General features: G+C 36.5%; 1 protein-coding gene across 4 annotated transcripts in view; it reads right to left on the bottom strand.

The window, feature by feature from the left end:
• Ranbp17 (RAN binding protein 17) overlaps positions 1-15,041 on the bottom strand; it is a 315,493-nt gene that overhangs the window by 242,716 nt on the left and 57,736 nt on the right. For all 4 annotated transcript variants that reach the window (XM_005376323.1, XM_005376325.1, XM_005376324.1 and 1 more), the window contains exon 13: positions 1,664-1,769. In XM_005376323.1, coding sequence (XP_005376380.1) covers positions 1,664-1,769 — 106 coding nt within the window. The remainder of the gene's footprint in view (positions 1-1,663; positions 1,770-15,041) is intronic.

Here is a 15,041-nt window from a genome sequence, read left to right as displayed (position 1 = left end):
TTCAATATATACTGAGCTATTATAAGTAAAAGATAATCACAGAAGAAAATCAAATAAATGACATAAATAAATATATATAAAAATCATAAAGAAATACAAATGGTGAAAACAGGAATAGAAAAGATTGTTTAACACCACTAGAACTGAAGAAATACAAATTAAAACAAGACATTTGTTAACTACAACTAGCAAATATATATGTGTATATATATCCTGTTATCTAAAGATGTAACTGCTGAAAAACAAGTAACTCTCAAAGTCTTTTGAGTATGGAGGATAAATAGATACAGACTGCATATCCCTTATCTGAAATGCTTATAAACAGAACAATTTCAGATTTCAAGAATTGTTTTGATATTTGGATATTTGGATAGACTTTTCTGTTTAAATATCCCTAATGTGAAAATCCAAAATCCAAAGGCTTCAAAATTCAAAACTTTTTAGCTTCATGTTGGAACTCAAAGTTTCAGATTTGGGAGCATTTTGGATCTAGGGTTATCAGATTATGCATGCTCAATAGGTACAACTTTTCCAAACGATCACATGGTAATATGAACTTTAGGCCTTCAAAACACTACATATGTCTGACCAGATACAGAGCTTTTACAAATAAACTCTAATAAAATTCTTTCAATTTACATAAAGATGGTTAAGACAATATTCATTTGAAGGCAATTCAGAATAAGGAAGTACTGAGAACCTAAAATTCTGAAAGGAAAGATCTAGTTAATGTATGGCACAACTTGGAATATTTCACATCTAGGCTAAATATTCATAATATGATACTACATTTGATTTTAAAAGGATGTGTGTGTAATACATTACTTATTATTTGTATACTATTGGCCAACCATTGTTCTAAGAATTAAAAAAAAAAAAACCTAGTTAACCATTTGATTCTTGCAACAGCCCAAAATGATTCAGGTATAATTTCCATTTTAGTTTACAAAACAATATAATCATAATTTTTGTATTAATAAAAGCTTATCAAAACACATTTGGTATACACATATATCCACACAAATTAAAAAGATTTAAAGAGTCTACGAAAACAAAAGTAGTAATCACCAAATTAATATAAAATTTTTTATTTTCATTTAATTTTTAAGTCTTCAATAATAACATTCACAACTCCATAATAAGGAATAATATTATTAAAAATAAAATATGGAAGATCAACTCATTTGTTATATTTGTATGTAGCAATGTTCTTGAGTTTAGAATAGAAGCATACAGAGAATATTCAACTGCTTCTTAAATAAGGCTGTGGTCATTACGTGAAAAATTCAGTGAAAAATCATAATGAAAGTTTGTATTGAATTGACTACCTACTACATTTGATGTGTATCAACCCAATTTTGCCACCATTCTAAACAACCAAATCAGATTCTAAACAATATAAAGGAAACTAAATCTCCAGGGCATCATTTGCACAAATGAGTAAAACATACTTAAGCCTATCACTGGGGATTAAACTTCTAAAATAAAACTCTAAGCATTGGTTTTTCTCATCAACCAAGAAAACTAACTCCTCATCAAATGAAAAAAGGAAATACCTTTCTCAAAAGGTCACATAAAAATATAGTTCTTTAGCTTATAATACTAATAACTAAATTTCTTTATAACTACATAAATTTCTGTGAATTACATGACTGTTACTTACCGACAGGATAATTCTCCATCCATAACATCATGTTCATCTGTACTGGTATACGTTAGTCTTCCTCCTACAACAGTCCCAACTAAGTATACCAGCCATGCAAGACGACCTACATAATATATAACGAGAAAGAAATATACTTAAGAGTATTGATATGAATAAGCTTATTTTCAGAAAATTCCAAAATTAGCAAAATGATCTATTCTTCCAAATAGTGACAAGCTATTGTGAACACAGTTCTTGACAGAAAGTGGAGAATAGGTTTTAAGTTCATCAAGAAAGTATAATAGATGCATCATGTCAGGGTACAGGCTGAAATGCTTGTAAGATGCTTGAAAGATGCTAACCAAGATCAGCAAGTACTCAGAAAACAGTGATTGGCATGGGGCACCAAACATAGGAAGGCAATTTGAAGCAGCCACCTAACAGATGAATTCCAGTATCAGGGCCACTTCTTGATCCCAGCACTGCTAATCTAGCAAACACATTGCCTTGGGAAAAGATCTAACCCCGTGAGGAAAGAAGTCAAGTGCAGCAGCAGCAGCCATGCTGATGCAAATGATGCCCATCCAGTGCCCACTTGTCGTACCTTTATTCCCACTGGAAAACAGAGTCCAGTTAGTGAGATATGCTGGAAAGGACCTCCTCAGATCAAGGGATGAAGAAAAGCCCAAAATGAATTACACAGAAGTAGTGACTGAATTAGGATGGCAAACCCTTGGGACCAAAGAAATATGGACCCAGCAGTAGGTATTGAGAGATCTCAAGGACAGTGAGTCACAGGGCATGCAGCAGCTATGACCAAAGCGATCTGGGGTAAAGAAAAGCCACTGGAGTAGTGCCAAAGTAGGCACTTTTCCACTCACCCCCCAAAAGCTGTTAACCTCAGGGTCACACATATTACATTCACCACCCACCTGCCAAACACTCCAGAACTAGGTGGGCCCCCATGTGCGATTCCTCCCCTCACTCACCAAAAGCTGTGAGCTCTGTCCCACGGTCCCACTAAAGCTACTGAATCAAAGCAGAAGGGTCCTCTCTTATCCTTAACTGCCACTGATTTTTCAGGCTGGATAGAGACCATGAAATATGAACAGAGAAGTTTGATGTGGGCAGACAGAAAGATGGAGAGGAGAGACGTGGTAAGAAAGGTTGCATATCACATTCACCCAGCTACGCATAGTAAGAACTGACAAAAACACCTTAGGGATTACTATGGAGGGAAGGGGACAGACACCAAGAATGTCCCTCCAAAGATCAGTAGAAGACTGAGTCCTTGATCAGTCCCACCATGCCCTTCCTACTTCCGACACGATTTCAGGTGCCTGATTATAAGACAAGAAAATGTTCCAGCTATTCATGCCCACAGGAGTGCAGATAAAACTTAACAAAGCTCTGCGTACACAGGGAATAAAAAACAGTCTCGGTGTCAATCTAGACCTCCCAGTCTCTTTACTGACTGGTAGGCAAGTGAGTAAGTTGTTGGAGGAGAACCACTCAAATACCATTTGACACACCAAAATCAGGGGATTGGAGCTGATTCCCCAGCAAATGCTACAAGACAAGATCTCTCCATTTTTTATGTAAACTGGATGAACACATTGGCCCAATTTTGATGATACATAGGACTGAGATTATTCTTTGTGTGTGTGTGTGTGTGTGTGTGTGTGTGTGTGTGTGTGTGTTTTCCTTTCAACTGGTGTGGGGCAATGTTTATATATGTGAAATGCAGACTAAGAATTCATTATTGCTTTAGGTTTTACAGCATCTTTCATGTCAGGTTAACCTTCACCAAAGGTTGCATATTGAGGATTCAAACACAAACTTTCTATCAGCATATTTAATTGGTTCCAACCTTCTTTCAACTTCCCTCATCCCCAATTATACTTCCCTTCCCCTTCTCTTTTCCTCCCCCAGCAAATAACCTTTCAACTGTCCATTTCCCCACCTCCATTCCACATACAAAAATAAATAACCAATATCCTATCTCTTTTCTTTCATTTCTGATATCTCTTTTTCTGTTCTTTCCTTCTTTCTCAAGTACTTTTTTCCTTTTCTTGCTCTTATCTCTTTTCCTCATCCTCTATATCACTGCCCAATCATCAATACTTTTGCATCATCTTCCCACAGTTATTGATAAAAGGGTATAATTTTTAAAACATTTTAAATTATATGACTGATACGTGGTTGGTCCTGCAGATACTGATATAACTGATAGTTGATCTCTCCTTACAGTGCAGTCACAGTGACTGATCCTATTATGCGGAGTAAGCTGAATATGTGCATGAACACCAAAACAACTAAAAACAAGGTCACATCACAGGGAGACATATACTGAAGATCTCCACAGTAGTGAAAGAATTTTATACCTTATCTTCAACTCTCAATACAAAAACATGGAAACAAGAGAAAACAAGGCAACAAGATGCCTCCAAAAACTCTCAAGAGTCCCAAACACTCATCCTATGGGAACTGTAGTAAAGGAAGGTCGAGGCAAACAACTCAAAACCCACATAATTAAAATGTAGAGATCAAAGAAGAAATAAGTAAATGCATGAGATGGCCAGTGAACTCAAATAGGATTTAAATAAACAGATAAATGATTTAATAAATATTCAACAATGTTACACAAAAAGCTGACTGAATTAAAGAAGACAATGCAAGACATGAACGTCCAGTTTAGTAAATTAAGAGATTGTGAAAAGGAATCAAGCAGAAATCCTGGATATGAAAAAGTCAATTCAAAGTATGGGCAGTAATATTAACCAATCTGAGGAGAGACTGTCAGGACTTGAAGATAAGATTGATGTAGTATATTATTATGGTTTGGGTCTAGATGGCCCCCAAAATCTAATGCAGTCATAGGGCTTTTTCAGAGTGATGCTGAGATTAAGGGTGTGTGATTAGTAAATCAGTTCACTGAATGGTCTGGCATAATTTTGGCTAGGACTAAGAGTGTGAGTGCTACACCAGCCCTAAGGTGGGTAGCCTGCATACAACATAAGGGACAGAAAGAGCCTTGTCTCCACTTCCTTTGTTACTTTTGCTGCCTTGTAGGCATGATGAACTGTTCTCTGCCAAGCCACCTTACCTTGGAGTCTGCCAATTATGGACTGAAACCTCAATAAACTGTAATCTAACATAAACCTTTTCCCCTTTAATTTTAGGTGTCAGGTATTTTATCTCAGCAACAAGAAAAGTAACTAAGATAGAATTTGGTACCAGAAGTGCAGTTGTTGCTGTGACTATAATTGACCATGTGGTTCAGGATCCTTTGGGAATGGCTTGTGTGAAGAGTTTGGAAAGGTCTGGAGACCATGGTTGAAAAAGTAGCACTGAAATGCCTTAGCCTGTACTGTATGGGAGATTCTGGTCAGAATGACTAGAAAACTGGTAAAGACGAGGCTCAGGAGGTTTATGCTGCGAAGAAGGACTGTATTGGCTGCTGAACTCCAGATGATGTGTGTTATGCCATGGCAGAATGTTTCTTTGCATTCTGCATGTGTCCAGAGACTTTGCCTAAGACTGAGATTAAGGGAGGTGGACTAATTAATCTGGCAGAAAAAATTTCAAGGCAGTCTAAAGTTGAGGTAGAGGTATAGGTACTGTTGGGGGCTTTTTGCCAGATTTATGTTGAAAATCAAAAGCAAAGAGGCCATCAGAATGATGTATACAGTATAAGCTTGACCAGAAAGGAAGCTCCAATAAAGCTGCGGACTGCAAAGCTAGAACAGAAAAGATCTCGACTGCTGAGCAAGAAAAGGCAATTAGAAAAGATGGCCTGAATGCATCACAAGAAACAGCAGGACTCTCCCCCATTGCAGCCATAAAATTGCATAGTGAAAGACTTTATTTTGAGAGAAGAGTCCTAGAGCACCATGTTCCACAATGGCAGTAGCACAGGGAAATTGTTCCTTGGGATTTGGATCATAGGCACTCACCCATACAGCCCAAAGAAAAGGAAGTCCAGCTACAGCTGTAGCTGGCAGCAGACCTTGGCATCACCCATGGGGTGCTGGCTTTAGGTGCATGCACAATGCAAAAGTTGTGGGGTCAGGAAGGCTCCCACCCAGATTTCAGCAGAAGGCCTTTGAGACCAGGCAGTGTGCGCAAGAGGGCAGTGGATGAACTGTGAGTATGAAACCAAAGGGCAGTGGAGACAACAGAAGTTTGGAGAAACCAGGAATGTGGATCATCTGAGAACTCCAAGGAGGGAGCAGAGCAGGCCCAAGAGAGAAGCCATGGGAGCTACAACAACCGGAAGTACTGTAGGTGGGCAGCCACCCAAGCCCTTTGGAGTTCACAACTTGCCACAGATTGCTGGGGATGCTGAAAGTGGAACTGTGTGGGATTTAATGTTTGTTTTGCTGGATTTTAGATGTAGATTTGCTCCCATTCCTTTTTTAACCCTTATCTACACCTTTTGGAACTAGTAAAGCAAACAATTCAACATGAAGTGATAGCGATTGTAAGCATGTGCACTGAAAATCCATTCAGGCAATTTCATAAAACAACCACTACTGAACACGAAAGGACGAATAAACATCAATACAATTATAGTAGACCATTTTAGAGAAGTTTCACGTCCCTTCTTTCTGCTGTGGCCTTCTCCACGCCCACAATAAAGGCATTTTTTACTTTGTTCTGTTTTTATTTGCACCAAAAAACAGTAACATTTTGGTGCCGTGATTTGGATGCAGGCCTTGTAGCTCTACAAAGGGGGATTATCCTCCCTTTGGTTTGGGCTCCCCTGCCAACAAGCCACTTTTCCTTTTCTCCTTTGGCCTGGTATTTGCTGTTACAAGACGCCATCCAACACTAGCCAGTTCTGATTCTCACAGGTGAGCCTTCTTCCATTCCATGAGTTCCTGCCTCATTTTCTGAAAACCATGGGCCCACGTCAGGACTCCCTCTCTTCCTACATGTCCTTTGGGACACCCATCTGCCTCCTTGGTGATGACTAGGAAAACAGATTTGAGCATTTTATCCTTTCTCGCATCCCAGCAGGGCAACAATCCTCCCCAGGGTTTCGAGATCTGGCTGTTAAGCCTCTGGCTTGCCTTTTTATTTGGCCACAAAATGGGAAATACTAATTCTCACCCTCCAAAAAAACACTCCACTCAGCTGTCTCTCGGCCAATATACACATTTTGGTCTTGGAGACATTGTTAAGCCGAAATTATTAACTTCAATATCTTCAGAGACCTACACAATTTCTGCTACTGCAATAGCAAATGGGGTAAAATCTATGTACAACCCTTTGTTGCTCTCAGGGCACATCCATCTCTCCTTCAGATTTCTAACCCAGCTCCTTCAGTTTTAAGTCAGTTTAAAGGAAACAAAACAAAGCCCAAGCTTTCCTCCTGACTTTGGGAGCCCCAAGGCCAGCCCTTGCTTAATGGTCACCAGCCTGACACTGCCTCCAGGCAGCTGAAAGACAAAACAACTCCAGCCTGGGGTAAATACCCAAAGTTTCATCAAACCTAAGGAAGTTTTACTGGAGAAATCAAACTACAAATTTTAACTAATGGGCCATTATTCTTTTGGTTTTCAGTTTGAGTTTAGTGCATAAAACATTTCTGGTACATTAAAAAGTTTTACATTTACAGGGTTAACTTGCTCTTTATTGCTTTAAAATAGCACTGATTCAAGGTTACTTGGAGGTCTACTGGTAGTCGGTCAAGTTTACTCTCTGAGAAGAAAAAGGGACACTTTTAAAATTCAAATGGCTACAGTCAAGTTTGTTAAAAAAGGTTATAGTAAGTGAGAGAAGAAAAAATATTAAAGAAGACTATAAATGTAAGAGATATACTCTTGATATGAGAGGATTCTGTATGATAAAAATTTTGTCCTGCTAAAGGGATAAAAAGAAAGATAATAACAAGACTAGAAAGCTTATGTATGTCGGGGAAAGCTTGTGGAAATAGTTTATTAAGGAAAAAATATATGTACCGTCACTTGTTTATTTGATGGAGCTCTGGCTGTTCCTTCAAAAAACCCCCATGAGGAAAATGATCAAATCAACCTGAGATTACCAGTCAAATAATAGCCTTAAAAACTTATATGATATATATGCTATGTATATGCTATATATGCAACTACATTTAGAGAGGCTTGAATATTATAAACAGCCCAGACAATGTTACAAATTTCTTCAATGACATCCTATTAAAGGACAAAAAATTAAATAAAAGCTTCTTATGTATTACATAGAGATAACTGACTAAAAAGGGCTATTCTACTCCAAAATGGAGATTTAAATGTGCTACAATGATGTCATCATGCCTGTTATGTTACAATACTATGTATGATTTTTTATTTCAATATTCTTTGTAAAACTATATAACTGTTGTCTGTTAACATTCTACAGAGATTCAACTACTACAACATCCATGATTGATAAGAAGTAACAGATCTTTGGCTATACTTTTTATTTCAAGGTGCTTAATACTCAGTTAAAATTTTAATAATTAAGTTCACTGCTTCCCATTAGAATATAATGTCATTCATCTTCTCTTCTGGATGTTTAACAACTAAATACTTTCACCCCCTCCGCCTGCAGCTCCTGCTACTCTTTTCTATCCTCCTCTATCCCCAGGTCCAACAACCTCTAACCCTTTTCCATCTGCTCCCTCTCCACTGCCTCCATCCTCAGCCCCACATACTCAGCCCTAATCCTCTCCTCCTCCTAGTCAACCAAGCAGTCTCCCCCATCTTGGCCTACACCACCTATTTTGTCCAAACGACAATCTCCCTATTTCTCCCTTCCCCCATTGCCCTTCTCTCCTCTGGTCCACCATACTCCACCCCATGCTCATCCCCCATCCAAGGGGCCACAAGGTGGAGAGTTGCAAGATGGCAGCCACAAGCCACATTGTCATTAGCAGCCATCTTGCTGCAAGCCACTTGGTCACCAGCAGCCATTTTGTTGCAAGACTCGTGACCCTTCTGTGCCATTTTGTTCTGACTCCTCCCATCCTCACCATCATATTCTGACTCCTCCTACTCTCTGCCACCTTGTAATAGACATTCCCACTCCCCACCATCTTGTCCCGACTCTACCTGTTCTCTGCCATCTTGTTCTGACTCCACCCATTCTCTACATTCTCCTAGTCTGACTCAGCCCCAACTTGTATGTCCTCTCCAGGAACAAGCAGGCCCTAAAGGGCTAGTCCACATCCATGTTCCTTTTTACTCTTTCTGATCTCTCACAAATCTCTCACAAACTGGGTTCTTTCTCTGCTAACCCTCATAACTGTATTAAGAAATTAAAATTTATTAGCAGTTCCTATGGGGAAAAAATCATAGTAGAAGATTTTAATTGGTTCTTCATACTGGGTTGCAAATGTCTAATGAAAGTATGTACTTTAGCATAGAGGTAGCCAGTTGTGCATCTCAATAGCTGTGCTAGGGGAATACAGGAAGCAATCTTTGTGTTCACCCCTTGATATGATGAACAGGAAGGTGTACACACGTATCAAAGTGTAAATGGGTGAGTTTTACACACGTTATACAACATGTTACATTTTTGTGTATTTATAACTTTTTATTCACTATATTCTTTTGATTTTCCGTGTAGAATTAGCCCAATTCAGTACAATGCCTCATGAAACTCTGCTTTCACAAACTTTGGAGGAGGTTTAGAGTAAGTCATCAGATGAGTTGACTATCAAATGATCTAGATCATGTAAGTCAGGTTAGCAATATATGAGAGATAAGACCATAGAGATATGACACATAGACAAGTACAGAATGAAGAGCTTGATTCAGATGAGGAAGAAAACTATAATGAAAAAATAAATATTTGACTAATCAAAAGATACAAAATGGTCATGTATACCCAAACAATCCAATGTTAGAACTAGGTCAGAAAATGTTATGAGTTTCTACCAAGGGGTGAAATCTATTGGACAGAATGCCAACACTGCAATTCAATGTTGGAAATTGTTTGTAATAGATGATATGCTATAAGATGTTTTGAAGTGCACTAATAATGAAATACAAAAAAACATTGTATATGCATCAATACTCAAAAACATTTATCATGACATCTCACTATCTGAAATAAAAGCCTTCAGAGCAGGACTTGATCATTCTACTTGTCAGAATCTAAAGGATTTAAGGAGACATGACAGATGTGGTGTTGAGATTTTTTTAGAATAATGACACTAAACAGATTTGGTTTCCTTCAAAATTGCCTACATTTTGACAACAAAAAGACCTTCCAAGAAAGAAAAAAAATCTGACAATTTGGCTGCTATTCACCCATGTGTTAAAAGCTTTGTTGCAAACTGTCAAGCAATTTATACACCATCCAAATACTGACAACTGACAATAAACTTGCATCATTTTATGGTTGTTGAAGTTTTTGGCAATATATGACAAGTAAACCTTGGAAATACGGTATAAAAATATATGCTCTGGTAAGTGTGAAGACATTTTATACTTTGAATTGAGAAATTTAAACTGGAACTCAGCCACCAGGTCTTGCTGTGTGTAGTAATAAACCATATGACTTTGTGAACAAACTTGTTGCACCTATCTCAAAAAGTAACTTAAATGTCACAATCAATAGTTACATTTTAGGGGCTGGGGATTTAGCTCAGCGGCAAAAGCGCCTGCCTGGCAAGCGCAAGGTTGTGAGTTCGGTTCCCGGTACCGGAGAAAAACAAAAAAAAAAAAAAAAAAGTTACATTTTAGTTACCCATTAAATGTTAAATTTCCTAAAAGAACACCAGTTGACCAGCACAGGAACTATTCACAAGGACGAAGCTGAGACTCTTGAAAAAATGTTGCAAGTTCAAAATAGAGAAATATATCATACAATCTTTGGATTTCAGAAAGACATAATATTGGCCTCCTACATGATAAAAACAAAGTAGTATGGATACTGTCAACATTACACTATGATGATAAGACTGACAGACTAGGTATGGTGATGCACACCTATAATCCCAGCACTTGGGAGGCTGAAACAGGAAGACCCTGTAAGTTCAAGGTCAGCCTCTGCTACATAGTGAGTTACAGGCTATCCTGGACTACATGTCAAGACTCTGTCTCAAAACAAACAAATGAACAAGACTGGCAGTGACTTAACACAACAGAAATGGTCACATTTTACAATAGAACGAAACAGAGTAGATGTTGAGTTAGGCAGCAACTGTGATGTCACTCAGAACACAAAGCAGTGGCCAATTGTTGTGTTGTACTCAATCTTAAACTTGTGAGGCATAAATAGTTTCATAGTTTACAAAGAAAATAACAAGCATAAAACATGGAGAAATACTCTTAAAGGATTGGGACTGGAATTGATAAATGCCCAATTATAATGGAGGAAGAACAGTATGTTACTACCCTAAGAACTCCTCAAAAGAATTCTGGAGCAGAATGGTGAATAGGCAGGTGAAAAATCACAAGAACCTCTTAAGAAAACAGAAGAGCAGCAAAATGTTAAGTACATCCTAGCAAAGAAGACAGGAAAGCAAACCACATGTGCTATCAGTGTAAGCACTACTTATGTACGAAACACACCATCATTACAAATATGTGAAAAGTGCCTTAGGTGAGATAATTGAAGCAAAGATAATTTCTGTAGTAGTTTGTTTTGCATTGTCATTGTAGTTGTCACAGGAATTTATTTCTGCTGTGATTTTTTAGATCTTGTAAAGAGGTAAAACGTTGATAATGAAAATGTTGATGTTTCTTCTAAACATTACATTTAAAATTTTTAATATATTATTTTCCTGTTAGGTATTTTATTGCTTATTATATTTATTATATTTATTTATTATGCTTATATTTAATATACCTGCTAGGTATAATAAAATTCATGAGACTAAAATTGATAGCTCATCAATAGAAATACTCCTTAAAAAAATAAACACAGGCATTATACAACCCATAACATACCTTTTCTAAAAATTTGATGTGACATCCCTGGGCCAATACCCAACTCTCACAAATAGGTCAACCAGACCAAAAATATTCAACAAAGAAATATCAGTGTTGAACCGCATTATCAAAGAAAAGAAGTTGACAGATTATCTGTAGAGTGTATAATCCAAAAACTACAGATTATGAATTTTTCTTAGCACCACGTGGAACTTTCTCCAAAATAGGCCACATTATAATGCCATAAAGCATGCTTAAATAAATACAAAAGAATAGAAATAATTAATTGTAAACTATTGAGTCACAGTGGAATGAAATTAGAAATCAACAGCAAATAAAATTGCTGAAACTATGGGGAATAAACAAAATACTCTTGAATACTCAATGAGTCATAGAAGAAATCAGAGAAGAAATTTTAAAAGTTCCTAGAATTAAATGACAATGGCAATACAACACACCAAATCATATGGGTTATAATAAAAGCAGTTGTAAGAGGGAAGGCTATAGTTGTGAATACCTTCATTAAAAAAAAATAGATAAATCCCAAGTAAATAACCTAATCATGCACCTTAAGGTCCTAAAGAAACAAGAGCAATCCAAATCCAAAACTTGCAGAAGTAAAGAAATTATAAAGATCAAGATAGAAATGAATGGACTTGAGACTTTAAACACACACACACACACACACACACACACACACACACACACACACAGGATTTAACGTTCCACAGCTTGTTCTTTCAAAGGATAAACAAGATTGATAAATTCTTAGTGAAACATACAAAAAGGAGGAAAAATTCAAGTAGAAAACGCAAGTAGAAATAAAAATGGCAAAATCACAACTGACAATCCAGAAGATTTTAAGAAACTATTTTGAAAACATATATTCCAATAAATTGGAGAATCTATAGGAAATGGAGATATTTTTGACAGATAGGAATTACTAAAACTGGACCAAAAAGATATAAAAACTCTAAAAAGACAAATAACAGTCGATGAAATTGAGTCAGTAATAAGAACACTATCAAGAAGAAAAATCTGAAGACCCAAATCTGAAGACCCACAGTGAACCAATGGGTTCACTGTGGATTTTACCAGAGCATCAGGGAAGAATTAATGCTAATATTCTCCAAGCTCTTCTATCAAATTGAAAGGGAAAGAAGACAGTCAAACTCATTCCTTGAAGTTAGCATCACTCTGATACCAAAGCCAGGCAGAAACTCAACCAGAAAAGAAAACTACAGACCAATTTCCTTAATGAACACAAATGCAAAAATCTTCAACAAGTACTTGCAAACAGAATGCAACAAATCTTTTGAAAGATCATACATCATAACCAAGCCAGCTTCATTTCAGTGATTCAAGGATGGTTCAACATCCATAAATATATAAATGTAATATACCTCATAAATAGAAGGATAAAAGTCACACAATCATCTCACTAGATGCAGAAAACACTTTTTATCACAAAATACAATATCCATTCATGATAAAAACCCTGACAAAAACAGGAATGGAGGGCCTTACCTCAAACTAATAAAAGCTATTCATGACAAACCCACTGAAAGCTTTTCTTGTCAAGAACAAGACAAAGGCGTCCACTCTTTCCAATCTTGTTCAACACCATATTCACTATTTTAGCCAAAACAATCAGGCAAAAGAAAGAAACAAATGGGACATGAAGAGAAAGGAAGAAGTCAAACTATTCTTATTTGCAGATGACATGATCCTTTACATACAAGACCCAAAAGAACTCTAACTTAGAGTACCCTTAAAATTAATAAGCAAATTCAGCACACTGGCAAGATACAAAATCAACATACAAATCAATAGCATTCCTGTACATCAACAACAATGAACAACAGAGAAAGAAATCAAGAAAACAATTCTACTCACAATAGCTTCAAAAAATAAACACCTGTGATTTATCTTAGTGAGGTAAAAGACCTCTATAACAAAAACTATGGTACTCTGAAAAGAAGCAACTGAAGAGGACATTACAAGATGGAAAGACATCGACATCCTCTTCCTGTATAGGCAGAACCATTATTGCCAAAATGGCAATATTATAAAAATGACATATAGATTTATTGCAAGTCCAATAAAAATACCAACAGCATTCTTCACAGAACTAAAAACAAACCAAAAAACCCATAAAATTTATATGGAACCAAAAGGGACCTAGAATAGCCAAAGCAATGATGAGAAAAAAGAACAGGAAACATTACAATCCTCAAATTCAAGCTATACTACAAAGCTGGAGTGAAAATAGACATGTTGACCAACAGAAAGGAAATGAGGATGCAGGAGAAAAAAACCCTTAAACCATCTCATTTTGGGCAAAGGATCCAAAACCAGATGCCAGAAAAAAGACAGTCTCTAATAAATGGCACTGGAAAAAGTGATTATTCATGTTCACACAAGTATCCATATCCTCCATTCTATCACAAAAATAAATGCATAAATCATAATGGACATTGTTTGCAATCTTGTAAATTAGTCATGTATAACAGATTAAGTAGAACAAACACTAATCTGATCAAGTAACTCTTCACAAAAGACTCCAGTTTTATATGTACAATTAGTAAAAAATTCAAAAGAATAAAAAGCCTATACGAAAAAGTATTCAGAAAGTTTCCTATGTACTTCAGAAGTGTTTATGATCAGTTAAGTCTACAATAATATACTCTCTCCTAATGACTGCTTTTTCTCCCCTAGTGACTACTTCCACTACAAGCAGTCATTCAAGAGATGCTTTCTCTTTCAAGTCTCTTGTATCCTGGGCCTTGACTGTAAGGTAGACATTCTTTGTGTTCCTCAGGTCCACTGCCAGAATACTGTCTATTATAAAACTACTCACTCTTACTTCTTAGATGATCAAACTATAAATACCCCTTCTTGATGTAACTATCTACTAGCTCTCAGATTATTTCCTTTTAATTTTCTAAGGTATTAGTTCTTGCCTTATAGTCATTCTTTTCAAAAGTATTCCTATTATAATCAACACTGACTTCAACAACTACAAAGATGAAATCTTCCAACTCCAACAATCCTTTATTTTACTAGGACTCTCAAATCTATAAATCTCTTTTTTCAACAGCTTTACTGAAATATAATTCAAATACAATATAACTAATCCACTGGAAAATATGTAACTCCATGTTTTTTAATAAAGTCACAGCGTTCTGCAACCATCACAATTTTTAAACATTTTCATTGTTGCCCCAGTAAAAATATAATAGAACATTTTCATAGCTCCTAATTAAATTCCATAATCATCAGCAATCACTCTGCTTTTTAGCCCTGCTTCCATCCCTAGCCCTAAGCTACTTTAACTTTTCTTTGTATTTTTCCCATTCGGGGTATCTTACATGAATGGAGTCACATAACATGTGGTTCTTGTCACTGTATTCTTTCATTTGGCATAATGTTTTTAAGATTCACCCATGTTGTAGCATATATTAGTATTTTACTTTCTTCTATAACTGAAT

The sequence above is a fragment of the Chinchilla lanigera genome, unplaced genomic scaffold, assembly GCF_000276665.1.
Source record: "Chinchilla lanigera isolate Chin_1 unplaced genomic scaffold, ChiLan1.0 scaffold00007, whole genome shotgun sequence".
Lineage (NCBI taxonomy): Eukaryota > Metazoa > Chordata > Mammalia > Rodentia > Chinchillidae > Chinchilla > Chinchilla lanigera.
The sequence above is the reverse complement of the archived record's forward strand: the minus strand, read 5'-3'. Positions and strand labels throughout refer to the sequence as shown.